The sequence below is a fragment of the Cydia amplana genome, chromosome 3, assembly GCF_948474715.1.
Source record: "Cydia amplana chromosome 3, ilCydAmpl1.1, whole genome shotgun sequence".
Classification (NCBI taxonomy): domain Eukaryota; kingdom Metazoa; phylum Arthropoda; class Insecta; order Lepidoptera; family Tortricidae; genus Cydia; species Cydia amplana.
Window position 1 is genome coordinate 17,040,070 of NC_086071.1, and position 27,464 is coordinate 17,067,533.

General features: G+C 43.5%; 1 protein-coding gene across 1 annotated transcript; it reads left to right on the top strand.

The window, feature by feature from the left end:
- Positions 1–309: 309 nt before the first annotated feature.
- Positions 310–27,223, top strand: LOC134662845 (calnexin-like). The gene is made up of 13 exons (XM_063519167.1): positions 310–433; positions 704–814; positions 1,079–1,243; positions 1,903–2,052; positions 4,491–4,699; positions 5,886–6,093; positions 7,689–7,809; positions 9,480–9,616; positions 13,760–13,876; positions 14,793–14,933; positions 25,318–25,440; positions 25,968–26,153; positions 27,091–27,223. The coding sequence occupies exons 2-13, from the start codon at positions 704–706 to the stop codon at positions 27,157–27,159; spliced, it is 1,737 nt and encodes a 578-aa protein (XP_063375237.1). The 5' UTR covers positions 310–433; the 3' UTR covers positions 27,160–27,223.
- The last annotated feature ends 241 nt before the right edge of the window (positions 27,224–27,464 follow it).

The window sequence follows — 27,464 nt, forward strand, 5'->3', positions numbered from 1 at the left end:
TTCTACCAGTTAATTATATAGCTGGTCAAGCAAATCTTATCAGTAAAAAAAGGCGCGATATTCAAATTTTCTTTGGGACGATATCCCTTCGCACTTACATTTTTCGAATTTACCGCCTTTTTCTACTGACAAATTCTGCTTGACCAGTTATAATACTATAAATAGGCTAGGGTGATAATTGTAATTTAAGTTAAATAGTTCATTTAACATTGACAATTACATATATATTTAATTTATAAATATAGAAATAACTTTTACATAATTTATATTGAACGCAACGGAAAATTCTCGATCGCTACCGTGACAACTGTTTGTTTTTGATTGGTTGAAAATTTTCACAAAAATCCATCTAGATCTGAAGTTTCTCAGACACAGTATCATTGAAAATTAAATGAAGTTTGACCAATAAATTCAGTTTATAACATAGAGCAAGGTGAGAAATTACATGTTTCCCGTTAATCTCGCCAGGATAAAATTAAAAGTGTCCCCCTGTGGTAAAAGTTATTGAGGATATCCGGTGCCTATATTTCGGGTTAAAGTACGCTCCGCGAAGCGTTATTCTTATTCCAACTATTTATAATTAAGTTAGCATTTACAGGCGTTGTTATATTGGCGGAAGAGGTGTCAACGTTCATTTTATTTCATCATTTGTAATCCGACGCGTTGTAAAGGCGTTCATCATTAGTTCAGTTGGTCTTTTCAGATGGCTCGATTGACACGCGAGGTGTGTGTTTTAAGTGCCTTATTGGTGCTAGTGACTTCAGCGGTGAATGTGTATGCCGAGAGCGAAGACTTTGATGGAGTCACCGTAGAGGTTAGTTATCATTTTCATTTACAGGTTATAGCAATCATGCTGTAATGACAGAGGTGAATGACCTATTCTGGTATCTTTTTAGGAGGATGATAAGCAGATACTTATCATCCTCCTAAAAAACAAACTTATCATATAAACTATCAGATGATAAGTTTATTTGATTGAGATCTTACCAATTTTTTTTACACAAACACATCACTTTCCTATAAAGGCTTTCTTTTCATAAACAAATTCAAAGATAATCATTCTATATTTTGTCATCAGGTTGAAGAAGAGGACCAGTACCGTAGCCCATCCATAGATTCAAAAAGCATTTACTTAGCAGAGCATTTTGATGATGAGAGTGCATTTAAGAAAAAATGGGTGAAATCTGAGGCAAAGAAACAGGGTGTTGATGAAAATATTGCTAAATATGATGGTAAATGGGAGGTAAGTCATTCTCTCTTTAGCCCTTTTCTACCCTTCAGGAGTAGGCCTCCTTCATTTTACGCCACTCGTCACGGTTCGGTGCAACCTGGAGCCACTTCATCCCCGCAGTCCTTTTGATGTCTTCGTCCCAACGCATATTGGGTCTACTTTAAGGATGTTCTTCCCCCCATGGTCGCCACTTGAGTAGTCGTTTACTCCATGAATCGGTAGAGTGGCAAGTCATTAATGATCAATTAAGCATATTACTGGGACATTTATATGCAAGTCTTAGTCTTAAACCTAGTTACAATCTCTAATATTTAAGTTTGGTCACGACTCACGGCTGTTCATGCATTCGGCTAAGCGCAATGTCTTCTCTTCCTTCCTTGCCGTATCCGGCAATGTCGACTCCATCAACAATTCTTATCCGGATTATGAAATGCCCTAATGTGACTCGCAAAACCAAACTTTGTCTTGAAGATGCGATGAATGGCCTTGATCTGCCGCTTGTCGCTCTGCCAGTCGCGTGCACTAAATTCAGTCCAAGTTCTGTTAAACAGTAAGCACAAGTGAAATAAAAATTAGAAACGTCTCAATGAGTATTTGATGCCCTTTGAAAGAAAGGCAGCAGCAATAAAAGCTTTAATAAACTTGAAATTTTCACAATAATCTTATTCCAGATCCAAGCACCTTCCCGCAAGATTCTGCGTGACGACCTGGGTCTTGTGTTGACGACAGAAGCAAAGCATGCTGCCATATCTGCTCTCCTCGACAGGCCTTTCGAATTCAAGGACAAACCGCTTATTGTGCAGTATGAAGTTACCATGCAGGTATGGAAACGTGATTGATTATGATTAAGGCAAGCCCCGCATTATGGGCACTAAGTGTAAGGCCTGACTGGACACTTGAGTTGGGCGTGCAGCGGGGCGGGGCGTGCGGTGTGCATGTTAAACAAATGCAAGCGTATAGTAGCGGCCTTAGTGCACGCTGCTCAAATCACTTGTGAGCCCAACGCCACGCTGCACGCCCCGCCGAACGCTCCGCTTCGAGCATCCACTCAGGCTTTACACTAAGAATGGTGCCAGCACAGCGGCAGCACGAATGGGAGCTAAGCGTGCAGTCCAACGCAACTAGTTGCGACCGATCGCGCGCGTGATGCGAACTCATCAACCAATCGCATTGTAGCATTCCACCGAAGTACACCAAACGAGAATGTTCTGTCATTTTGAACACCTCGCCCGCTTAGCAACTTTTGCTGCTGACTGTATAGAAGCGGCTTTTTTTGGCGGCAGGTTCGTGTAACATTTAATTATTGGTTCTTGTTTAGAAAACCAATTAGCAACCGATAGTCGAACCGTAACTCCCTAATTGGCTTTAGCTGAGCCAGTGTTAGACGCAGTTCAAGGTGCCAGTGAGGACAGTGAGAAAGTAAAACAGAGTATTGCATCAGGCTTAATTAACTTACTGTATCTGATGCTTATATGTATGTATGCGTAATAGATTACATTGAAGAAAAAATATTGGATATAAACCAAATTTGTCAGTGAATAAGAACAAAAAAAAACATCCTTTTCTTTTGGGTGCTAATACTAGTGTAAGACAAAGATAGTATGATTCACTCTGTCTATGTTTGAAATGAGACAGTCCCTTGACAAAATATATATGCTTATGTTTATAGATTTTGGTTTTGCTGTCTGTGTTTCTGCCCAAAAAACAAAATGTCAGTGGCCTTGCCTTTACACTAAATCAAAGCAATAAAAATGGGATATAAACTAAAATAACACAAAGAACTTGCAGTCCACGTTTAGAAAACATGCTGGCGCGATGCCAAACTGGAAACATTATTTGGAAATGATGACGCTTGTGATGTGATGTGGGTGACGCGTGAACGGGAATAAAGGTACTTTGATAAACAATGATTTGTAATATTTTGTTGTCGCAAAAATATCACTGGCAATGTGCCAGCTAAGAAAAGTAAATGTTTTTCTCATTACATATTTGTACTAATGCTACTTATACAATATACATACATATAATTATAATCATACAAAGCAGGGATGTTGCGAACATCCGCATCCGCATCCGCAACCGCGGAACTTCCGCATTATTTTCAACATCCGCATCCGCATCCGCATAAAATCGATGCGGAGCTTATGCGGATGCGGATGTCGAACAAGTCGGTACAGGAACGTCTTAGCGGCGGCGTAAGTGTTAGGTAATTTCGTCATTACCTATAACGAAATCGTCTAGATCCAGAAAAGTCGGCGAAGTTACTGTTTATTAAATATAACGCACCTATATTCTTGCTCAAATACTAAACGTTTCGTTTTTTTTTAAATAAAAATATACTAAAAATGTAATATTTGACGTTTTCTAAGTACCTAATCTTGACATCCGCATCCGCGGATGTGAGCCTTTAAATATCCGCATCCGCATCCGCATCCGCGGATGTCAAAAATCTGCATCCGCAACATCCCTGATACAAAGCACAAAGACAAAAGTTAATGAAACAGTAGGTGGCCATAAGAATTCTGTTACAAAACTACGCAATCTCTTTAAGTTTGGGTTTCTTAGAATCGCCTAGGGGCCCACAGATTACCAGTTCGCCGGACGATATGAGCCTGTCAGTTAAACGCAAAAGTTGACAGTTCCGAACATCTGACAGGCTGATATCGTCCGGCAACCTGGTACATGTACCACTGCCATACGCCTGTCCGATGGGCGCGCCGGCCAAATGTACCTAAACTGCGGAGTGACACCCCCCTGTCAATGTTTTGAACGTGTGGCGTATGCTATCATATTCTATGGCGTAAGGCACGCCTGTCGTGTCCTCGTGTCATGAAATAATAGGGTATTATACTCTATTTAAAATAAATTATTTTACACCATGTATGAAATAAAGCACCAGATAATATAAATCGGATAGAAATATAAAAAGTAGGTGAGTTGACCGTGACGTCACGATGTAAACGTTTCATATAATATAAATTCCATATTAGCAAATCGTTTTGACAGTTCTAAAAAAGTAGCTGATTTGACTAGTCCTATTGTTCGCCGCCAAATTTTCGAAAATGGAACACGCAACGAAACGGTTAAGAGAGGATGTTTCGAAAGAAAACTAGTAATAAAGCCTGAGCTACTTGGAAATGAAACGTTGCATAGTAGAGGGCGTTTCGACCAATCGTATTCGAGAAAGAACAGAGAGACGCAATAACCCCATAGTTGCATTTACCTCACCTAACTTCATGTCTTTATTTCATTTTTTCAGGAGGGCCAGAACTGCGGCGGAGCGTACATAAAGCTGCTCTCGCGCGGCGCCAACACCAAGGCGGAGCTGCGCAAGTTCTTCGACCAGACGCCGTACACCATCATGTTCGGCCCCGACAAGTGCGGCAACGACAACAAGCTGCACTTCATCTTCAGGCACAGGAACCCCAAGAACGGATCCATTGAGGAGAAACACAGCAAGAAGCCCACGTGAGTCACATTATTACAGTAGTACCAGGGCTTGTTAACGTTACCAAGTTCTTCGACCAGACGCCGTACGCCATCATGTTCGGCCCCGACAAGTGCGGCAACGACAACAAGCTGCACTTCATCTTCAGGCACAGGAACCCCAAGAACGGATCCATTGAGGAGAAACACAGCAAGAAGCCCACGTGAGTCACATTATTACAGTAGTACCAGGGCTTGTTAACGTTACCAAGTTCTTCGACCAGACGCCGTACGCCATCATGTTCGGCCCCGACAAGTGCGGCAACGACAACAAGCTGCACTTCATCTTCAGGCACAGGAACCCCAAGAACGGATCCATTGAGGAGAAACACAGCAAGAAGCCCACGTGAGTCACATTATTACAGTAGTACCAGGGCTTGTTAACGTTACCAAGTTCTTCGACCAGACGCCGTACGCCATCATGTTCGGCCCCGACAAGTGCGGCAGCGACAACAAGCTGCACTTCATCTTCAGGCACAGGAACCCCAAGAACGGATCCATTGAGGAGAAACACAGCAAGAAGCCCACGTGAGTCACATTATTACAGTCTCCTTTGAAATTGACTAATACCAGTGGGGCGACACTCCTCCTTTCGGGCATTCTCGGCTCCGTTCGGGTCAGCAATTATTAGGGTTGGCACAACTTGACGTCCCTTTGCGTGCACGACCATCGATAAGATAATGATTTGAATTTTGACAACCCTAAATAGCCGAAAGGGTCGTTTTTTTTTCAAAAGCCGTAACACACTATCGCACCGCACCGCGAACTTGGTGCGGTGCGGCGCACGTATCGATAGTGTGTAAGCTTCCATCGCACATAATTATTATGAATAGTGGTGCGATGGACATGCACGTCGGCATGTGCGGCAGTCTGTAAGGTAGGATCGCACCATTTTGACGGTTCGGCGCGATAGTGTGGAAGTCCACGCCTGTAGGAGCTATTCCTTGAACCGCTCCAAGGTCGCGGTACGGTGCGATAGTGTGTTACGGCTTTTAGCATTAGAAAAATCGTAACCAATCTTTACATGTCTTGTTATTGAACAACCCTTTAAAAAAATATAGAAACTATTACTTCCGAAACCAAAAGAATCCTCCTCTGTACCAGACATATGCAGAAATAGGGTGACTGCTACTATTGGCAATTGGTACTCGATCTTCTATAATTCCAGCCAACGCCTAGAGGACATCTACAAGGACAAGGAGCCCCACCTGTACACGCTGGTGGTGCGGCCCGACAACACGTTCAGCGTGTACGTGGACCATAAGGAAGTGAACGCCGGCTCGCTGCTCGAGGACTTCACGCCGCCCGTCAACCCGCCCCAGACCATCGACGACCCTAACGACAAGAAGCCTGAGGACTGGGACGAGAGGGAGAAGGTATAGTCACTTTCAACTAAAACTTAAACTGCCATAGTTTTATCTTGGAGGATACAACTAAACGGAGTAGCCATTAACAGGCTTTCCCCTCTGTCGAAAATAGGCGGCCAACGGTCATACACAATGTATGGACTGACGTTTATCTGACATGGCTATTTTTACGTTACGCATACATTTGACGTTCCCCTCCCCCGCAAAAATCGGCAGACTGTTTTGTACAGAAAATTACAGACATGGCGTCTCCGTTTGATTATATCCTCCAAGAGTTTTATGGTCTTCCTCAGCAGTTCCACTTTACCAGAAATGCAGGAGTTATACAAATTAATGAGATAGGTGTGTCTGTATCTGTACAGCCCCGTCTCCATATTGCGCGGCAAGCTATCGAACATTGGCTCGCGAGGCAGCCGCGCGCAATCGATACCGGGCTGGCTCGCGAGCCAACTCGATCATTCGCTCGCTCGAACGCGGCTCGCGACGAACCATTCATTGTCGGTGTTTCGGCGCGCGGCAAAGGAATGTTCGTGCGCAGTTGGGACGGATGTGTACATATTTCAGTTGGCTCGCGAGCGCGGCAGCCAACGGCGGCAGCAGACATAGATAATGAAAAGTGTCGTACTTTAATTAAATTATACGGAACTAAACAGTTTCTATGGAATAGTAAATGTAGTGATTATCGCAACAGATCATTAAGAAGTGATGCATGGAATTAATGCTTTTAAAAGTTCGTAATCTTCTGATGTCATTCTTGTGAAATTTTGTAATGTAACATCAACTTCATATCTCATGTCTTCCATAAGTCTCACACCACCATGTAGTATTCTATTCATAAACATCTTTTTCATCCACCATCGAACATTCCGTTTAGGTTTCTTGTGAATAATATGATAAATAATTATAAAAGCGGCAGCTGCACGACGACGTACGTCCATGGTTTCCGAGTACAAACTGGTCGATCGTCGGATTCGTCGCATCGCCTGCCGCGCGAGCCCGCCGCGCTATAGTTCAAGATGGCGCCGAATTTGGCTCGCGAGCCAAAATACAGGTTTGCCGCGGTCGAACATTGCTCGCGCGGCCGCCGCGCGATATCGAGACGCGGCTTACTATTTGAAGGGTAACCTCGATTTATGTTTCTTTTAAACAACAAAAAAATATCGCAAGAATTCAAGAAATCTGGGAACACACGTAAAATTGCGGTGAGTAAGGTTGCCAGAGCTTAACGAGGGTGCGAAGTGTTAGGGTCGGCAACGCTCATGTGACACCGCTGGAGTTGCAGGCGTCCATAGGCTACGGAGACTACGGAGGCTACATGAGGCGGGCCGTATGCTAGTTTGCCACCGACGTAAAAAATATCCTGACGAATATACCCCCTCTGACATTATAAAGTCGATTAAAGAACCTCCAAGCGTTGGTAGCCTAGCGGTGATGCGTCCGACATTCAATCCGGGCGTCCGGGCGTGCATAATAAAACCATGTTAAGAGTATCTAATCAATACAAAAACGAAAAGGAAGGTGAAATCTGCTCTGCACGTTTTTGTCAATATGTGTATGGGTGCTATAGGTCGATCCGATGTTAATGTAACACCCATTGTTTGCAGATCGTGGACCCGGCGGCCACTAAGCCCGATGACTGGGACGAGTCTGCGCCGGCGCAGATCCCCGACCCCGCCGCCTCCAAGCCCGACGGCTGGCTCGACGACCAGCCCGAGATGATCCCTGGTCAGTCACTATTACCGAACAGTTATTATTAGTCATAGACTAGGAATCCTCTAGACGGAGTTTAGAGCAATTATTTCATGAAACCGATGCTGCCAAAAATACGGGGGTGCGGGGGACGAGGTGAGCGAGTCCCGTGCCGTGATTGGTCCGTTCAAAGACACGGACCAATCACGGCACGGGATTGACTCGAAGATGGAGTAAAACTACCGTATAAGTGGCAGAGGGGGTAGCGTTACTATGCTCAGTCTAGAGGATGTCTTGTTTGTGTTATTAGTAAAGCCTGCTAGGACTATTTGGCTTTCACCAAGTTGCAGAATTTTTTTTTTCGTTATCTATTTTACTTGCAAGGTATACTTTAATGTCATCCATGTTACCGAGAAGAAAAAAAATTGCAAAAAAAATTATAAAATATATATAGCATACTAGCGTCCCGCCCCGGCTTCACACGGGTTACTCAAAACCTTAACAAATTATACACCTGAACCTTCCTCAAGAATCACTCTATTGATAGGTGAAAATCGCATGATAATCCGTTCAGAACGGCTACCATCAGTTTGACACTGACATACACGCCATCGAGAACGTAATTTACTTTCTATACATCTCGCTCATACTCGCATATTAGTGCGAACGAAATGTATAGAAAGTAAATTACGTTCTCGATTGGCAAGGTGTGCAGTCGGTGGAGGGGGAAGTGGCGCTGATCGTCACAAACACAGGTAATCTTATGGAATGTCTGACATTAGTACTAGCGGCAGCCGCTTGAACTAATTTTACTCCATAAGATTTAACGTAGAAAGTCTGCCAAAATGAGGGCAGCACCAGTCGTGCACCTAGCGAATAGCGTATATGTCAGTTTTGACACTGTCAGTGACTCATGGTACGGACTCAGTACCTAGTTTTCGAGTTTATCGCGAACATGCATACACAGTTACACACAGACGCGGCCTAAGCGAGTATAAATCAGTTATCTAATCAAGTCACCTAGTTTTATTAGAAATACACTTACGACTCCTCGTTTACGGACAGATTTGCCACTCACGTATTTTCGGTCCCTCACGCAAAGCTCGGAACCGGTTTTTTCTTCATACAAAAAATACCGGTATTATTACGTTCTTTTTCGTTCTTTGGTTTATTATTTCATTTTAATGGGACAATCGAATAATACAAAGTTGTTGCCTAAATACATGATTCAGTCTTACGTAAAGAGCATAACATAATTTAAAATATTGGGCTATTTTGGGTTTTACAAAATAAAAAACTGGCCAAGTGCGAGTCGGACTCGCGCACGGAGGGTTCCGCACCATCAACAAAAAATGAGCAAAACAAGCAAAAAACGGTCACCCATCCAAGTACTGACCCCGCCCGACGTTGCTTAACTTCGGTCAAAAATCACGTTTGTTGTATGGGAGCCCCACTTAAATCTTTATTTTATTCTGTTTTTAGTATTTGTTGTTATAGCGGCAACAGAAATACATCATCTGTGAAAATTTCAACTGTCTACCTATCACGGTTCGTGAAATACAGCCTGGTGACAGACGGACGGACAGCGGAGTCTTAGTAATAGGGTCCCGTTTTTACCCTTTGGGTACGGAACCTTAAAAACCGGTTCCGAGCCCTGCCCTAACGTACCTAGGTATCCGCTTGTAAATGTGTCCATATTGTTACAGACCCGGACGCGCAGAAGCCTTCGGACTGGGACGAGGACATGGACGGGGAGTGGGAGGCGCCGCTCGTGGACAACCCGCTCTGCACCGTCGGCTGCGGCGCGTGGAAACACCCCATGATCCCCAACCCCGCTTACAAGGTACAATAGGCTAGATGACAAATTTTCATTTATGGTATCAATCAATCAGGTTTATTTTTAGGATCAAATGTCTATATGGGACCCATTGCATTAAAGAAATACGAAAGTCAGAAATAATAGTCAAAGTCCGACAGTCGTACTTCACTCGCGAAACGCCCGTAACAAATCGCTATGTGAACGTGACGTCAAGGTCACTCAGATCGCATCTTGAAGTATGAACAAAACAAGAAAATTGCATTTTTGTCGGTGTGTCAGTTTTTATTGAATTCCGTTAACTACAGGGTATGGTTAAGTACGTTTAAGATAACTAAACGGCGTAGTTAATTTAAAAAAAAAATATTTTTTTTCTTTTTTTTACAAAAAAAAAAGTTTAAAAACTAATTAAATGTAGCATATAGCGTTGTAACACGGGCTTTACATTTAACTCAACCAAACAATTGAAATCTATGACATATCAATGTCATTTCGAACATCCAGAGGCGTATTTACAAATTTGGCGCCCCGGGCCATTTTGATTTGCCGCCCCCCTTCATCAGTGACGATATAGTATTTTATGCAATCGTTGTTTAAGAGAGGTCAAAAAAGGCGAATGGCGTGAGTAACAATTTGAGGCGAAGCCGAAAATTGTTAATAAAGGCGCCATGAGTATTTTTTGACTCAGTTAAACAACGTTGCATACAATACTTTTTCTACGACCAAGCACTTACTTTGAAATAAAATTGTAAATTTAACAAATATTTTAATTCAAGAAGTAGCAAAAATGGAGGGTACGGGCGGGAAAAGAATGAATGAATGAATGAAATTAAAAACAAGCAACAACGGTTGCACTCCGGGAGTGCCGATAGAAGTGAAAACTCACCTCACTATGTTACCGACGCCCGGTAACACGATACATACGTTTAGCGGAGGTATTCTATTTATTTATTATATATTATTATCATTCTCAAATAAGATCACACTTTTTCATTGACATGTTTATTTACATACTGCCATAACAACGTCAAATTATTTGAACATAGGTAAAGAGTCTTGAAAAGGAGTCTGCAACATAAATGTCAAATAACATTGAGTTTTTCTTTATTGATTTAAATGCCATTTAAATTATGAGTGGCCACCTTACGGGGCTTACGGTCACGTGATCGCCTTACGCCCCTTACGGTCACGTGATCGCCTTACGCTGTCTCGAGTTTATAATTTTTTCCCCACCTCAAAAAGTGCCCAGCGCCGCTAAAGAAGTTTTCACTTCAATAATGAAATTATATTAATTAAAAAACTGACACCTATTAACATATTTTTTCTTGACTTTTGCAGTTTTAATTTCCTATATTTATTAAACACAATGAACGATGCTATACAAATCTATGCCTTGCTTTGCCTTTAATATTCCTTGAGATGAGAACCGATAACTACAGAAATATCTACATTAATACATTTCACCCGAGCGAAGCCGGGTTTTCATCTAGTATATTTATAAAGTACTCACTCATTTTCTTTCGCAATTTTACACAGACGGTCAAGCCATCATCAGTCACAGTCGCAGTCGTGTGAATAAATACACATGTATCCTTATATATTTGTATCATTCAAACGCTTTTTTAACGCGCGTTGAAAAAGCTGCCATGCGAATAGGGCCTTACGCTTGTTTAAAATTCGAAATTCAAATTTGTAGCGTTAATTGTTTAAAATTCGAATAGAAATTGTAAAGTTACCTTGCAGACCTCGCATCTAAATATATTTGGTCATGGTATTTTGAGTTTTATTCACCAGTACTAGAGTTCACTTTTATTAGCGATTTCATCAAGATGTAGCTTTATTGAATTATGTCATTGAGTGGTCCTTACGGTCCTTACCGTCACGTGATCGCCTTACGCTCTCGAGTTTATCATTTTTTCCCCACCTCAAAAAGTGTCCAGCGCCGTTAAAGAAGTTTTCACTTCAAAAACATGTCTATGGTTCACTTATTTGTCAGAGATGACATTTAAAATAAGGTTGGCAACACTGTATTTCATTCAATATTTTTTAAGTGGTCATTACACGAAGTATCGTAAAATCGCCAAAAAGATACTGCGTGTATGCACAAATTCTTTTTTGGGGAATAGACTAAAGACTTGTCTTGACAACTATAAGGTAGGGTTTTAAAGGTGTGTTCACGACCCTTTAAATGACAAATAAAAGTACGGGAGTAGAAAAAAGTATTTTCACCTCAGCAGCTCGAACAAGGGTACTTTGCTTCTTAAAAACAGTGAGCAAAATGCGATTTTGCTCACTGAGTGAGACAAAATGACATTCAAGTGACTTTATAGTCAATGTCATTTCAACATGCGGGGTCTAATACAAGTTCGAAATACTTGGCTATTATCTCTGTCCCTTTCATACTGTTAGCAAAAAGAAACAGACAAAAAAAAAGTTAAAACGACATCAACGGTATATTCACGGTTTATAATAGACCCCCGAAAAACTTCAGACTGCATCGTTCCAAACCATGTACGAGTATGAATTCTTAATAACTAATTAATAAAAATAAAGTTTAAGATTTGATAAAAACTGATAAAATACTATATTTTAGGTATTTTATTGACAGTTAAAATAATGAACTCAAAAAATACACAGATCACCACGCAAAATTATTTTTTTTACTTTTAAGAATTTCTACCATACTAATACTTCTTGAACGAAAATGTTGCTTAATTTAAAATCTATTTTTTTATTCGGTAGACTGAAATGACAGTTAATAGTATGAAATGACATTTCATGTTCATACTATTAACTGTCATTTCAGTCTACGGAATAAAAAAATAGACTTTAGGTACTTGTTGGTAGATATTTTAAGCAATTGGTGGGGTTTGAAGCGTTCGTTTGTTTATTAATTTAAATGTCAATTAAAATAAAATATAATAAAAAATATAGCTATGTTTGATTATAAAAGGCGCCCAGAAAAAGCCGCGAGGGGGCGGCTTCGCCGCCCCCCCGTGGCCTGCCGCCCCGGGCCATGGCCCCCTTGGCCCTAGGGTAAATACGCCCCTGCGAACATCGATCGACCGAGATTGTACTTAAGTTTAGTAGCAAATGTATGAACTCATTCTAAACACTAATCAATATGTAAACCGGCCCTAAGGCAAGTGTACACGCTTGTAGAGGCCTTATAGGAAAAAAATAAATTATTGATTATCTCCGAAATGGAGTTAATTAGAATATCGGTGTCTTTGAGAAAGTTACTTAATTTAAGCTCAGGAATGCACCCTTGAAATTAACGGAAATCAAAAAAAACACGGTGTATAGTTGCATCACAATCTTTTTTTGGATAAAATGTGAGGAATCGAATGGTATCCTTACTCATTCCGTTTTTGAAAGTAAAAAAAAAAAATTTGAGACTTTCAGGTGCTACATTTTTGTAGGTATTAATTCCATATATTTTTTTAATATCCACAATATTGTGATAAATTGCTTTTTTGCTATCTATTTTACTAGATTTTGTTATAAAATTCAACATGTGTCATCATCCCTATACTCTTCAAGGGTCGTGACCGAGGTTTAGACACAGTCTATAAAACAATACAGTCATTCGACGAAGCCGTCTAGACAGGGCAATCGTGCGAGGGGCGAGGGTTCTGTCGCGCGCACCCGAGCTGCATACATCGCCATTGTTAGTAGCTCGGTACTACTTACAGGGCTGTCTTATTTGTAATGTTTGTAATTTTTAGGCAGATGCGTATTGTCTGTGACAACCCTACTGTGTTCTTGTGCGGTGTCGGCGTTTTCGCAAACATCACAGGCGTCGGTCCACTGTTACTTTTTACACTGTGGTCTATCTAGGTGCTTCAAAACTTAATGCAAGATCACATTACTCCTTCGATAACATCATCACAGTGAGATATCACATCTCTCGGAACGTCACCGGTTCGTTGTACGTATAGTTACACGCGACTGCTTGCTGAACACGAAGTTACGGCCTGTCTCGCGGTGCACCCGCAAGTACAAATAATAACGTTTATTTGATTATTTAAAATAAAGTGGGACTTTCTCGCGTGCACTCGCTTTTATTATCTGTCCTGATTCGAATGTCGTTTAGTCGTTTTAGTTTAAGTAATGAATGAAGTTCGTGTTAATCCGAAATGTATAAATGAATAAGGTTGATGTTTGCAGGGCATCTGGCGAGCGCCGCTGATCCCGAACCCCAACTATAAGGGCAAGTGGGCGCCGCGCAAGATCCCCAACCCGGACTACTTCCACGACGACCAGCCCTTCCGCATGACTCCCATCGTAAGTACCTACACCACAATAAATAATAGGTACAGAAGATTCACTCTCTAACAAAACGCATCTATTACGACAGTTAGGTGGCGCAAGCGCGAGCAGGCGTCCGTTCCGTAGCGGTGCGTGGCAACTACTGTGGCTAGACACCAAAATTGGTGTGGGACGGATGTACTTGTAGGTGTAGCGATGCGACTAAATCGCGGAGTGAGCCACGCCTGATTGTGTTTAGACTGCATAGTATGATAGTTTAATCACTGAATTTCCAGAGGTCGAAAACTGTTTGTTCTCCCTAACATACATAAATAAATATTGTTTTCACCACACCAGCTCGGAAAGGCTTCCTTTTCACTTTAAAAACTGATAGCAAAGTTGCATTTTATTCACATGTGAGACAAAGTAATCAAATGCTAATTTTGAGTTGTTTTCTTATTTTTGCTGGTAGAATTGACTTTTAAATGATAAATGTTTATTAACATTCATTTGGATTTGATTTTGTTTGATATATTACATTTAATATTTGCTTCGGGTTGGTGTGGTGAAAATTTTTGTGTTTCACTCGGGGGCAAAATTTTGTTTAACCCTCGCGTGATTTGAAACCCTCCCAACGCTCAAGATTCCATTTTTCGAACCACTCGCTACGCTCGTGGTTCAATTTTGGATTCTTTCTCTTGCTCGGGTTTCAATATTAGCACGAGCGGTTAAACAACAACTTTGCCCCCTTGTAAAACAAATAACCGCGACTAGACTAACTCGAATAATCTGTATTTTTCTAACATAGAATTGAGCCGCGAGAGAACGCGACTTTATTGTTAGAGAATAAGAGCGTGTCAAGATCATTTTGAACACCTCGCCCGCTTAGCAATTTCTGCTGCTGACTGTACCCCACTTGTGCGATCCGATCCTAAATGTAGTGTTGTTGCAGCACTCGGTGGGCTTCGAGCTGTGGTCGATGTCGCCGGCGCTGCTGTTCGACAACCTGCTGGTGGCGGACGACGAGGCCGCCGCCGCCGACTGGGCGCGCCAGACCTTCGACCTCAAGCGGGCCAAGCTCTCCAGGGACTCGGTCAGTTGATATACAGGGTGGATTTTCTTTTTGGGTCAGTGAGGGCAGCTACCAGATCCCGTGCTGCTACGAGAAAACGGTCTAAGAAGACCTTCCCTCGATTTCAAATTAATGAAGATTGGCTTTTACAGATTTTGGAAAAAACATACAGGGTGCGAGAAAAAGGTCATTTTTGACAAACTTTTTTTTTAACCGACTTCCAAATCTAAAAGAAGGAGGTTATCAATTCGGTTGTGTTTTTTTTTATTTTGTTTATTTTTTTTATTTTTATTTTTTTTATTTTTTTTATTTTTTTTTATGTTTGTTACTTCATATCTCCGTCATTACTGGACCGATTTTGAAAAATTTTTTTTTGATTGTATGTATATGCATACAGATTGGTCCCGTTTTTGTCAAAACCTGGTTCTGATGATGGGATCCATGAGGAATCGAGGGAACTCCTCAAATCTTAAAGGCATACATATAGTGATTTTTGTGTTTTTATCAACAAATCAAGCATATACATTCAAAAAAGTGAAATTTGATGAAGTGGAACTGCTGATGATGATCAGAACGGAACTCTTCAACGACGTATAGTACACGTTTGACGATTTGTCCTCTTCGTTATGTTTGTTAAGCAAGTTAAGTTTTTAATCCACATTTTTGTCAAGCTCGAGTTCTGATGATGGGATCCATGAGGAATCGAGGGAACTCCTCAAATCTTAAAGGCATGCGTATTGAGATTTTTGTATTTTCATCAAAAAATTAAGCATTTTCATTAAAAACTGTCGCATTTGATGCAGTGGAACTGCTGATGATGATCAGAACAGAACTCTTCAACGACGCATAGTTCACGTTAGGCGATTTGTCCTCTTCATTATGTTTGTTAAGCAAGTTAAGTTTTTAAGCCAAATTTTTTTCAAGCTCGAGTTTTGATGATGGGATCCACAAGGAATCGAGGGAACTCCTCCAATCTTAAAGGCATGCGTATAGAGGTTTTTGTATTTTTATCAGAAAATCGAGCATTTTCATTAAAAACTGTCGCATTTGATGAAGTGGAACTGCTGATGATGATCATAACGGAACTCTTCAACGACGCATAGTTCGCATTTGGCGATTTGTCCTTTTCGTTATGTTTGTTAAGCAATTTAGGTTTTTAGGCACATTTATGTCAATCTCAAGTCCTGAACATGGGATCCATGAGGAATCGAGGGAACTCCTCAAATTTTAAAGGCATATGAAAATGAAAATGAAAAATGAAAATGAAAAATGATTTATTTAGGCATCAAAAATGTAGCTTATTACATAGTGGAAGGGTATTACATTTTTAGGAGTAAGTATTTTATTGTTAGACAGCCTAGGAATAGTGTCCTGAGCCCTAAACTAGGTAAACCTGTCTTATAGGGATCAGGGAATAAACCACCGCTACTTTTAGCAATGCAGGTTGGTTGTGAAGTACGAGGGGTGTTCAAAATATTCTCGGTATGAGAATGAAAACAAACAAGTACGAAAAGTTTGATATTTTTATTTTTCAATATACTCCCCCCCTATGTTCATACACTTAAAAGATCGATCAATTATTTTTTTTAATCCTGCATAAAAATATTTTTTATCTTTGGTGTAAAAATGCTCCTCCACTGCCGCCTTCAATGCTTCATCATCGGAAAATTTATTTCCACGCAGATCCTTTTTAAGATTGGGGAACAAAAAGAAGTCGCTGGGGGCTAAGTCCGGACTATACGGTGGGTGAGTAACAGTTTCAAACCCACATTCTATTTTTTTTCTAGCTGCCTTGGCAATATGAGCAGTATGGACGGGGGCGTTGTCATGCAGAAGCATAACACCTTTGGTTAACTTTCCTCGCCTCTTTTCTTTGATTGCATCCTTTAATTGACGTAGAATGTTAGCGTAGTACTGTCCTGTGATATTTACACCTTTTTCTTTATAATCGATCAGTAATACTCCTTCACAATCCCAAAATATCGTGGCCATGACCTTGCCAGCTGAAGGGATGACCTTGAACTTCTTGGGATGAGCTGAACCCTTAATGTGCCACTGCATGGACTCTTGTTTACTCTCTGGGTCATAATGATGAACCCAGGTTTCATCTCCAGTAACTATTCTTTGCAGCACCTCATCAGGATTTTCACCGCACAGGTCAATAAAATCGGAACAACAAGCTACACGCATGTCTTTTTGAAGCCGAGTCAGCATTCGCGGAACCCATCTTGCACTTACTTTTGACATATTAAGATGGTCATGGATAATATCATGTACGGTACCAATAGAGAGATTGGTTACTTGTGCTATAGATTTTACCTTCACTCGACCATCTTCCAATATAAGTTTTTCCACTTTATCAATATTTTCTTGTGAAGTAGCTACTACAGGCCGGCCAGGTCTAGGGTCGTCTTCAACACTCTCCCTTCCACGTTTAAACTCGCTTGACCACTTTTGAATGGTAGATAAAGAAGGAGCAGACTCACGGTAAACACAATCCATTTCCTCTTTTATGGTTTTTTGATTTTTACCCTGTTTTGTCAAGAATTTTATCACGCATCGATGTTCTAATTTAGTTAACATTGTCAATTCCCACATGATGTTCATGTTTGTTCAGCAATTGCAGAAAAACAAAAGAACATCTCGGTTCGAATTATACTTTTTTTTAATGTCAATGAATAAACCTTAGCGGCCAGTAATGAAAGAAATTTTAGAAGAGGTTGTAAGATATCAATACCGAGAATATTTTGAACGCCCCTCGTATACACATGTTAAAAATATTATACCTAAGGTCTGATCGCTTACATATGTATAGAATTTTATATATTTTCATCAGAAAATCAAGCATTTACATTAAAAACTGTGGGATTTGATAAAGTGGAACTGCTGATGATGATCAGAACAGAACTCTTCAACGACGCATAGTACCTACACGTTTAGTGATTTTGAATTTCGATTTTGACTTGGACTGGGCCCCGGACTTCGGACTCGGACCCGTACTCGGACTCGGACCCGGACTCGGACTCGGACCCGGACTCGGATCCGGACCCGGACCCGGATCTTGACCCGGAAAACCACTATGATACTTAAACTAAAAAAACACTATGATTACCATAAAATGTATAGGTACATATTACCATAAAATGTATAGGTACATATTACCAAATAAAGTATAAGCGCCGTTAAGTGGGTTAGGCTAGTAGTTAGAGAAGTCGGTTTTTTTCTATTAAAGATTATTGATGCCAATCGATCCCATTCCTATTAAGGATCAAAAGTTTGTATGGAACCAAAAAAAAATTTCCGGCTAGAAAAGCCACAAATCGAGGAAAACTTTTTCCATACAATTTGTATGAAAACGAAAACTTTTATTTTTCACATGCTATTTTTGTATGCCAATCGATTCCATTCCTATCCAGTATCAATAGTTTCTTTGGGGTCAACTTACGGTAATGTACTAAAAAGCCACAAATCAAAGAAAACTTTTTCCATACATTTACTATGGAGAACATGTGAAATTTAATTCACATTTTTCTATCTGGCCAATCAGTCCTGTTACATTTAAGGACCATAATACTGTATGAAGACATTGCTGTAGGACTGATGGGCGAGATAGAAAATTGAGAATAACATTTCACATTTCATATTTTTTTTTTTTTTTGTGAGGCACACTTTACAGACGACATTCAATACATGATTACAATAAAAGTGGTAGGCTTTGTATAGAAATGCCACCCAAAATAAGTGGGCACAGCAAGAACAATAAATAATAACGAGCAAAAACTATCCTAAAATTATAAAAAAAAACACTACTACTTAACTACTACTGTTATTCTTTTTGAGAAATAAAAATATCTTTAAACCGACTTAATTATTAAATTACTAACATGTTAAATTGCTTACTAATATGACGAAGTATCACGCTTAAAGTTAAAGTTTAGACTTTAAAGATTAGCAGAATAAGGTATTTGACAAATGTTTAATTTTATAACTAAATCTAGTTAAATAGATAGAAAATGAGCAATTTATCACAATCTATTTAAAATTTAAAAAACATATGGGAATAATAAAAAAATGCAACACATATTTTTTAAACTTCCAAATAGGAAAAAATAATGATACCATTCGACTCCTTACATTTTATAAAAAAATATATTGTATGGCAACCATATCCATAAGCGCAATATTTCACCGACAAAATCGCAATTTCCTTGTTTTCCATACATCGAAACTTCTAACGTTACATGGTGACGTCACGATGTATTGCCATTTTGTTAGAAGCGTTTCGTCAGTAAATTGCGGGTACCAGACTTTGACAATCATTTGTGACTTTTGTATTGCTTTAAGACAATGGGTCCCATACAGACATTTGATCCTCAAAACAGACCTGATCGACTGATATTATTCATAAAAAATTGTCAAACACCCAATTGTATTCTTGATGCTATTATTAATCGTCCTTATGAACAACTCACTAAAGACGCCCACTGATTATCAGTTCGCCGGATGATATCAGCCTGTCAGTTGTTCGAAGCTGTCAACTTTTGCGTTTAACTAACAGGCCGATATCGTCCGGCGGACTGATAATCAGTGGGCCCCTTTAGTTTGTATACTATTTCAACTACATATATGTCTGAATTGCAATAATTAGCATACAAAAATTCGCCAGTAGCAGTAACAAACCGATTAACCATTTTATGAGATTGCGATAGTTTATCCAAAACATTAAAAGCGGAATCACATTTAATTTAGTGCTTCCAATATTAACTACAACTCTAAACCACGTATGTAGTGGCGGAAGTAAGTACAGAAATGTATGGAGCATTACTTTTGTCTCGGGCGATGCCGCTGGGCTCGGATTGTTCCTTGACTCATTATTAATCGATCTAATGCATTAATGACTGACGGACACCATCATGTCGAACAAATTGCCTCGGGCTTTCCTCGCGAGGCAAACGTGCCCACTATAAAAGTTACAAGAATATGGTGACTATGGCCATAGAGAAAAAAATACATAGAGTGCTTACTCCATATATCAGTTTTAGTACCAAAAAGACTTAGCATCTAGCATCGAGGAGCGGAACTATCAGTACTGCTACTTGACAATAGATGTAGCACCGACCGGAAAGTCTTATGCTGTTGAGATAAGACTTTCCGGTCGGTGCTACATCTATTGTCAAGTAGCAGTATTGATAGTTCCGCTACTCGATGCTAGATGTAGACACTGAAATTAATAGTCTGAACGTATGGAGTGAGCACTCTTGTCTTACTATATTTCTCTATGCTATGGCGCGATTGCTTTGTTTGCTTCGCCCGGCGAATTCCTCGCGAGGCAGCTCGCTCTGTGCGCGCTGTGTATGTGTGTGTGTCACCGGAGGCAAAAGTACATACTCCCTGCACTTACTTACCCAACGAATGGTCTTAGACTTCCCTATGGGGCCGCATGATGCGCGCCATGAACTACAACCCTGGCTACTGGGCGCTCTACGGCGTGTACGTCGCCATCCCCGTCGCCATATACGTCGCATACCTCGTCAGGACCGCAAGAGAGGCCAGTGCCACTACCCACTATAGGCTAGCACTTTACCTGCATACTGGTAGTGGTCGTCTCGGTCACGTTGAGACGCGAAATATGACCTAGAGCCTACGCATAACGAGCCGCCTCGCGAAGCAGCTCGGTCGGTGGAGACGTGCCTCGCCCGAGGCAATGCGGCCACGAGTACTTTTACTCCGCCCGAGGCACGTCTGCACAGCTACTTCACGCGGCAATTTCCTCGCGAGGCGACTCGTACTGTGTGGACCCGCCTAATGACGTCACGTTGATTTTACCGTCGCTTGAGAATTCAGTAATTGAGGTTATGATGCCACCTCTTTCATTTTTGCATGGTCACAGCAAGTGTGAAGGAGATAGCGTTATAATATCAGTCGTTGGTTGATAGTGTGTCTGCTACTGCTTATTTTAAGGTGGATTATGCATATGCTCGGTTCGTATTCAGGCGGTTTCGTTAGGTACAGTTAAGCTTTGGATTCCTCCGAAAACGGTGCCGTCATATGACGGCCGTCATATAGCGGCAGCAAAAGACGGCCGTCTTTACGGTGGCGACATGTGGAAAGTACCACGGCGTCATAACACACCGTCATCCACCAAGGTCAAAGCGGCAAATTTGAAAAATGTAGGCGCGATGGGATAACGTCCCACAGAAAATTTGAATTTCGCGCCTTTTCCTACTGACAAGATTTGCTTGATCATCTATAATTTACTTGGAGGATGAAATATCATCAGAAGAGGAAAATAATCGTAGTACGGAATCATTTATTCAAATCTCGTGTCATTTATTCAAAATGGCGTCACCGCTATCTAATAAAACGTTCACGAAACTATCGACAAGGTCATGACGGCCGTCATCTTACGTTACGTTGACAATCAACGTAACGTAACGCCGTCTAGGAAACCGCGCCATCTTGTTTACATAGACAACGTTCTAGTGACGTCAGTCAACGCTATATAGCGGCCGTAATATGACGGCACCGTTTTCGGAGGAATCCAAAGCTTTACGCTCCGTGATTGTTCGCCATTTAGGGTTCTAGCTAAATTGGACTTTCCATAGCGTAAGTATGAACAACCAATTTAGCTGGGACCCTAAATGGCGTAACAATAATGGCGTGTGGTGACTGTACATAGTGGGAAACATTGGTACGATGTGAAACATTGAAAGAGCTAGATTGCCACACTGTAATTGGGAAATATTTTGAGTGCTATGCTATGTTATTTAGTGATGTACACGCTACACCACTTAATTTAATATCGTTATTTCTACTCAGAAACCAGTACTTTCGATCCTAACAGCAGAATAAGTGTCCCAAGACTTGTTTCCATTCCATTCCGTTTCAATTTTTCGTATTACGGTAAAGCTAACGGAATGGAAGGAACGTAAATGTATGGAAATTTTGGGACGCTTCTCAAAAAAGTGGTGTGTATGTCGGCGGTCGATCGTAATATCCGCCAGATCATGAAATTCCTACGCATAACTTGAAATTGTCGCGTTCCCTAAGTCGTCGGAGCACCGTATTTATGGACAGTTCGCCCTAGCTATCTATTGGTTTAATGTGACTACCGTCAAAACTTTACACAGGAACTTGATGGTCAGGCGGATATTACGACCGGCCGCTGACATGTATAAGGGCTGATTTAGACGGCGCGCGAACTCGCACGCGATTTTAATTACATTGCGGACCATTGAGGTTACATTAATTCAGCCGACCAATCAAATAACGCAATGTTATGAAACTCTCATGCGAGTTCTCGAACCGTTTAAGGATCGGTTGCACCATAGAGAAAAAAATACATAGAGTGCTCACTCCATACATCAGTTTTAGTACCAAAAAGACTATTAGCATCTAGCATCGAGTAGCGGAACTATCAGTACTGCTACTTGACAATAAATGTAGCACCGACCGGAAAGTCTTATGCTGTTGAGATAAGACTTTACGGTCGGTGCTACATCTATTGTCAAGTAGCAGTACTGATAGTTCCGCTACTCGATGCTATATGTAGACACTGAAATTAATAGTCTGAACTGATGTATGGAGTGAGCACTCTTGTCTTACTATATTTCTCTATGGTTGCACCAAACTGTTCGTATAGTTAAAGAGTTCGCTAAATTTTTATAGCGCGCCGGCTAACGTTGATGAGTCTGTCAAATGTGGTTTGTGCAACTGGCCCTAAATGAGCCCTAAGTTGAAATGTGTCGTGCTACACCAGTAGCAGTAGCCAGCCCGCAGTAGTACCGCTAGTGTCCCGCAGGAGTCGGTGGTGGAGCGCGCGCTGCAGTACCTGGCCGCCAACCCGTGGCTGTACGCCGTGCTCGTGGTGGTCGCCTTCCTCGTGGTCGCCACCGTCGCCTACTGCTGCTGCACCGACTCCAAGGTCAGCCCTACTATCCTGTAAACTGCACCAGTAGCCCGCAGTAGTACCGCTAGTGTCCCGCAGGAGTCGGTGGTGGAGCGCGCGCTGCAGTACCTGGCCGCCAACCCGTGGCTGTACGCCGTGCTCGTGGTGGTCGCCTTCCTCGTGGTCGCCACCGTCGCCTACTGCTGCTGCACCGACTCCAAGGTCAGCCCTACTATCCTGTAAACTGCACCAGTAGCCCGCAGTAGTACCGCTAGTGTCCCGCAGGAGTCGGTGGTGGAGCGCGCGCTGCAGTACCTGGCCGCCAACCCGTGGCTGTACGCCGTGCTCGTGGTGGTCGCCTTCCTCGTGGTCGCCACCGTCGCCTACTGCTGCTGCACCGACTCCAAGGTCAGCCCTACTATCCTGTAAACTGCACCAGTAGCCCGCAGTAGTACCGCTAGTGTCCCGCAGGAGTCGGTGGTGGAGCGCGCGCTGCAGTACCTGGCCGCCAACCCGTGGCTGTACGCCGTGCTCGTGGTGGTCGCCTTCCTCGTGGTCGCCACCGTCGCCTACTGCTGCTGCACCGACTCCAAGGTCAGCCCTACTATCCTGTAAACTGCACCAGTAGCCCGCAGTAGTACCGCTAGTGTCCCGCAGGAGTCGGTGGTGGAGCGCGCGCTGCAGTACCTGGCCGCCAACCCGTGGCTGTACGCCGTGCTCGTGCTGGTCGCCTTCCTCGTGGTCGCCACCGTCGCCTACTGCTGCTGCACCGACTCCAAGGTCAGCCCTACTATCCTGTAAACTGCACCAGTAGCCCGCAGTAGTACCGCTAGTGTCCCGCAGGAGTCGGTGGTGGAGCGCGCGCTGCAGTACATGGCCGCCAACCCGTGGCTGTACGCCGTGCTCGTGGTGGTCGCCTTCCTCGTGGTCGCCACCGTCGCCTACTGCTGCTGCACCGACTCCAAGGTCAGCCCTACTATCCTGTAAACTGCACCAGTAGCCCGCAGTAGTACCGCTAGTGTCCCGCAGGAGTCGGTGGTGGAGCGCGCGCTGCAGTACCTGGCCGCCAACCCGTGGCTGTACGCCGTGCTCGTGCTGGTCGCCTTCCTCGTGGTCGCCACCGTCGCCTACTGCTGCTGCACCGACTCCAAGGTCAGCCCTACTATCCTGTAAACTGCACCAGTAGCCCGCAGTAGTACCGCTAGTGTCCCGCAGGAGTCGGTGGTGGAGCGCGCGCTGCAGTACCTGGCCGCCAACCCGTGGCTGTACGCCGTGCTCGTGGTGGTCGCCTTCCTCGTGGTCGCCACCGTCGCCTACTGCTGCTGCACCGACTCCAAGGTCAGCCCTACTATCCTGTAAACTGCACCAGTAGCCCGCAGTAGTACCGCTAGTGTCCCGCAGGAGTCGGTGGTGGAGCGCGCGCTGCAGTACCTGGCCGCCAACCCGTGGCTGTACGCCGTGCTCGTGGTGGTCGCCTTCCTCGTGGTCGCCACCGTCGCCTACTGCTGCTGCACCGACTCCAAGGTCAGCCCTACTATCCTGTAAACTGCACCAGTAGCCCGCAGTAGTACCGCTAGTGTCCCGCAGGAGTCGGTGGTGGAGCGCGCGCTGCAGTACCTGGCCGCCAACCCGTGGCTGTACGCCGTGCTCGTGGTGGTCGCCTTCCTCGTGGTCGCCACCGTCGCCTACTGCTGCTGCACCGACTCCAAGGTCAGCCCTACTATCCTGTAAACTGCACCAGTAGCCCGCAGTAGTACCGCTAGTGTCCCGCAGGAGTCGGTGGTGGAGCGCGCGCTGCAGTACCTGGCCGCCAACCCGTGGCTGTACGCCGTGCTCGTGGTGGTCGCCTTCCTCGTGGTCGCCACCGTCGCCTACTGCTGCTGCACCGACTCCAAGGTCAGCCCTACTATCCTGTAAACTGCACCAGTAGCCCGCAGTAGTACCGCTAGTGTCCCGCAGGAGTCGGTGGTGGAGCGCGCGCTGCAGTACCTGGCCGCCAACCCGTGGCTGTACGCCGTGCTCGTGCTGGTCGCCTTCCTCGTGGTCGCCACCGTCGCCTACTGCTGCTGCACCGACTCCAAGGTCAGCCCTACTATCCTGTAAACTGCACCAGTAGCCCGCAGTAGTACCGCTAGTGTCCCGCAGGAGTCGGTGGTGGAGCGCGCGCTGCAGTACCTGGCCGCCAACCCGTGGCTGTACGCCGTGCTCGTGCTGGTCGCCTTCCTCGTGGTCGCCACCGTCGCCTACTGCTGCTGCACCGACTCCAAGGTCAGCCCTACTATCCTGTAAACTGCACCAGTAGCCCGCAGTAGTACCGCTAGTGTCCCGCAGGAGTCGGTGGTGGAGCGCGCGCTGCAGTACCTGGCCGCCAACCCGTGGCTGTACGCCGTGCTCGTGCTGGTCGCCTTCCTCGTGGTCGCCACCGTCGCCTACTGTTGCTGCACCGACTCCAAGGTCAGCCCTACTATCCTGTAAACTGCACCAGTAGCCCGCAGTAGTACCGCTAGTGTCCCGCAGGAGTCGGTGGTGGAGCGCGCGCTGCAGTACCTGGCCGCCAACCCGTGGCTGTACGCCGTGCTCGTGGTGGTCGCCTTCCTCGTGGTCGCCACCGTCGCCTACTGCTGCTGCACCGACTCCAAGGTCAGCCCTAGTGTTCTATTTAATAAGTACAGTGACGGATCCAGGATTCTAGATTAGGATGAGGGGATTAAGAGAGTAGGGACGCTAAAAAAAATATGGGGGGACTCGGACTCTGCTTTTTTAGGGTTCCGTACCTCAAAACAAAAAAACGGAACCCTTATAGGATCACTCGTGCGTCTGTCTGTCTGTCCGACCATTCCCCCCTCCCCCCATATCCCCGAAACTACCGGGTCTACAATTTTGAAAAAATAAAAAAATATATCTTTACCTATAGATGACAGGAAAACCTATTAGAAATAACCGTTAACTTTTCAGGATTTTCGTAAGGTTATCCTATACCCTATACCTAGGTAGGTTAGGTTTGTTTTATGGCAATCCTGAAAAGTGACGCGTTTCTGAACCAAATGAATTATGCCTAACGAAAATGCGAGCAAACATTATGACTTAAAATTTTATGGGAAACAATAGAGACCCGTTACCAACACTTGCCGATATGGTATCGTTAACAGTGTGATTGATATACCCAGGGTTCAGATGACCTGAAGAAGACGGACGGCGTTACGGAGGACGACCCGCACGACGAGCCGCAGCCGCCGCGCCGCAAGACCGCGCTCGACGCCGAGCCCGACCACGAACCCGAGCCGGAACCCGAGCAAGAACCCGAGCAGGAACCCGAGCAGGAACAAGAGCCCGAACCCGAGGAAGTTGCTGAGGTAAGTACGAGGGTCGCAGACCAAGTCAACTTTTTAATATTTAAGACTTGTTAACCTCATTTAACGCAAATAAAGAGCAGTACGGCTACCATCAGTTTGGCACTGACATAAACGCCATCGAGAACGTAATTTACTTTCTATACATCTCGCTCGTACTCGCATATTAGTGCAAACGAGATGTATAGAAAGTAAATAACGTTCTCGATAGCGTTAATGTCAGTTTTGACACTGTCAGTGACTCATGGTACGGGCTCTTACTTACTGCTAGACGTAGCACATAACACAATCGAGGTCACTTAAGTACGTTCCCGTAAAAAAAACAACGGGTTGCACTCCGGGAGTGCCGGCAGAAGTGAAAACTCAATGACATTGTAACAGTTTTTCGATCAGGTCACGTGACCTGTCGCGAGTTTAAAAATTTTTTCACCTCAGCAGCTCGAACAAGAGTACTGTGCTACACAGCTAAACAGTGATCAAAATCGCATTTTGCTCACTGAGCGAGACAAAATGAGCAAAATGCTATTTTGCTCACTGTTTTTAAGTAGCAAAGTACCCTTGTTCGAGCTGCTGAGGTGAAAACTTAATTGTTGGTATATCTTATATGTTCTCACTGCTGAGGTGAAAAGTTTTGTGAACTACACGAGATCAAAGTTATTTACATCTCGTGCGCTTTTGAGTCCCTTACTACGCTCAAGATTCTAAATTAGATTCACGAGCGTAGCGAGTTATAGAACCTTTCGCTTGCACGGGACTCAAAATAAGCACTCGAAGAAATATCAAACTTTGATCTCTGGTTGTACAGTAAATAACTATTCCCCACCTCAAAAAGTGCACAGCGCCGCTAAAGAAGTTTTCACTTCAATTAGTATGGAAGCCCGACCGCAGCGCTTATTTCAGTTGCGTCTGTAATTATTTTATTTTTATTTATTGTCCACAGACAACACCTCTAGTGGACACAGAGGGCGCCGGCGACGGCCAGCGGAAACGGAAACCACGCAAGGAGTGAGCGAGACGGAGAAACACCGACGGGTTGCAACCGAATCTTATCGGTCGAGCAAAACCGGTTGTAAGGCTACGGTTCAATTTTTTTTATTCTAAACGGAGTTTTAAATATTAATTAATATTCTGCCTACAAAGGCGACTTATTTGGTATTTTTTAATAACGAGCATAAATTTTGATTAGATGTTTACAGTATTAGGGCCAAATTTATATTTTAGGGCTGACATTAAATTATTCCGTGGGATTTATAACCGGTGTTTCTCGACCACGTTTTGCAATCTCTAGTCCTGTTTAGTTCAATGATGGTAGGC

Coding starts and splice junctions, on each gene's coding strand:
- LOC134662845 (XM_063519167.1), top strand. CDS start 704: ATGGCTCGATTGACACGCGAGGTGTGTGTTTTAAGTGCCTTATTGGTG. Junction 1,244..1,902: donor AATATGATGGTAAATGGGAG/GTAAGTCATTCT, acceptor ATCTTATTCCAG/ATCCAAGCACCTTCCCGCAA. Junction 2,053..4,490: donor AGTATGAAGTTACCATGCAG/GTATGGAAACGT, acceptor TCATTTTTTCAG/GAGGGCCAGAACTGCGGCGG.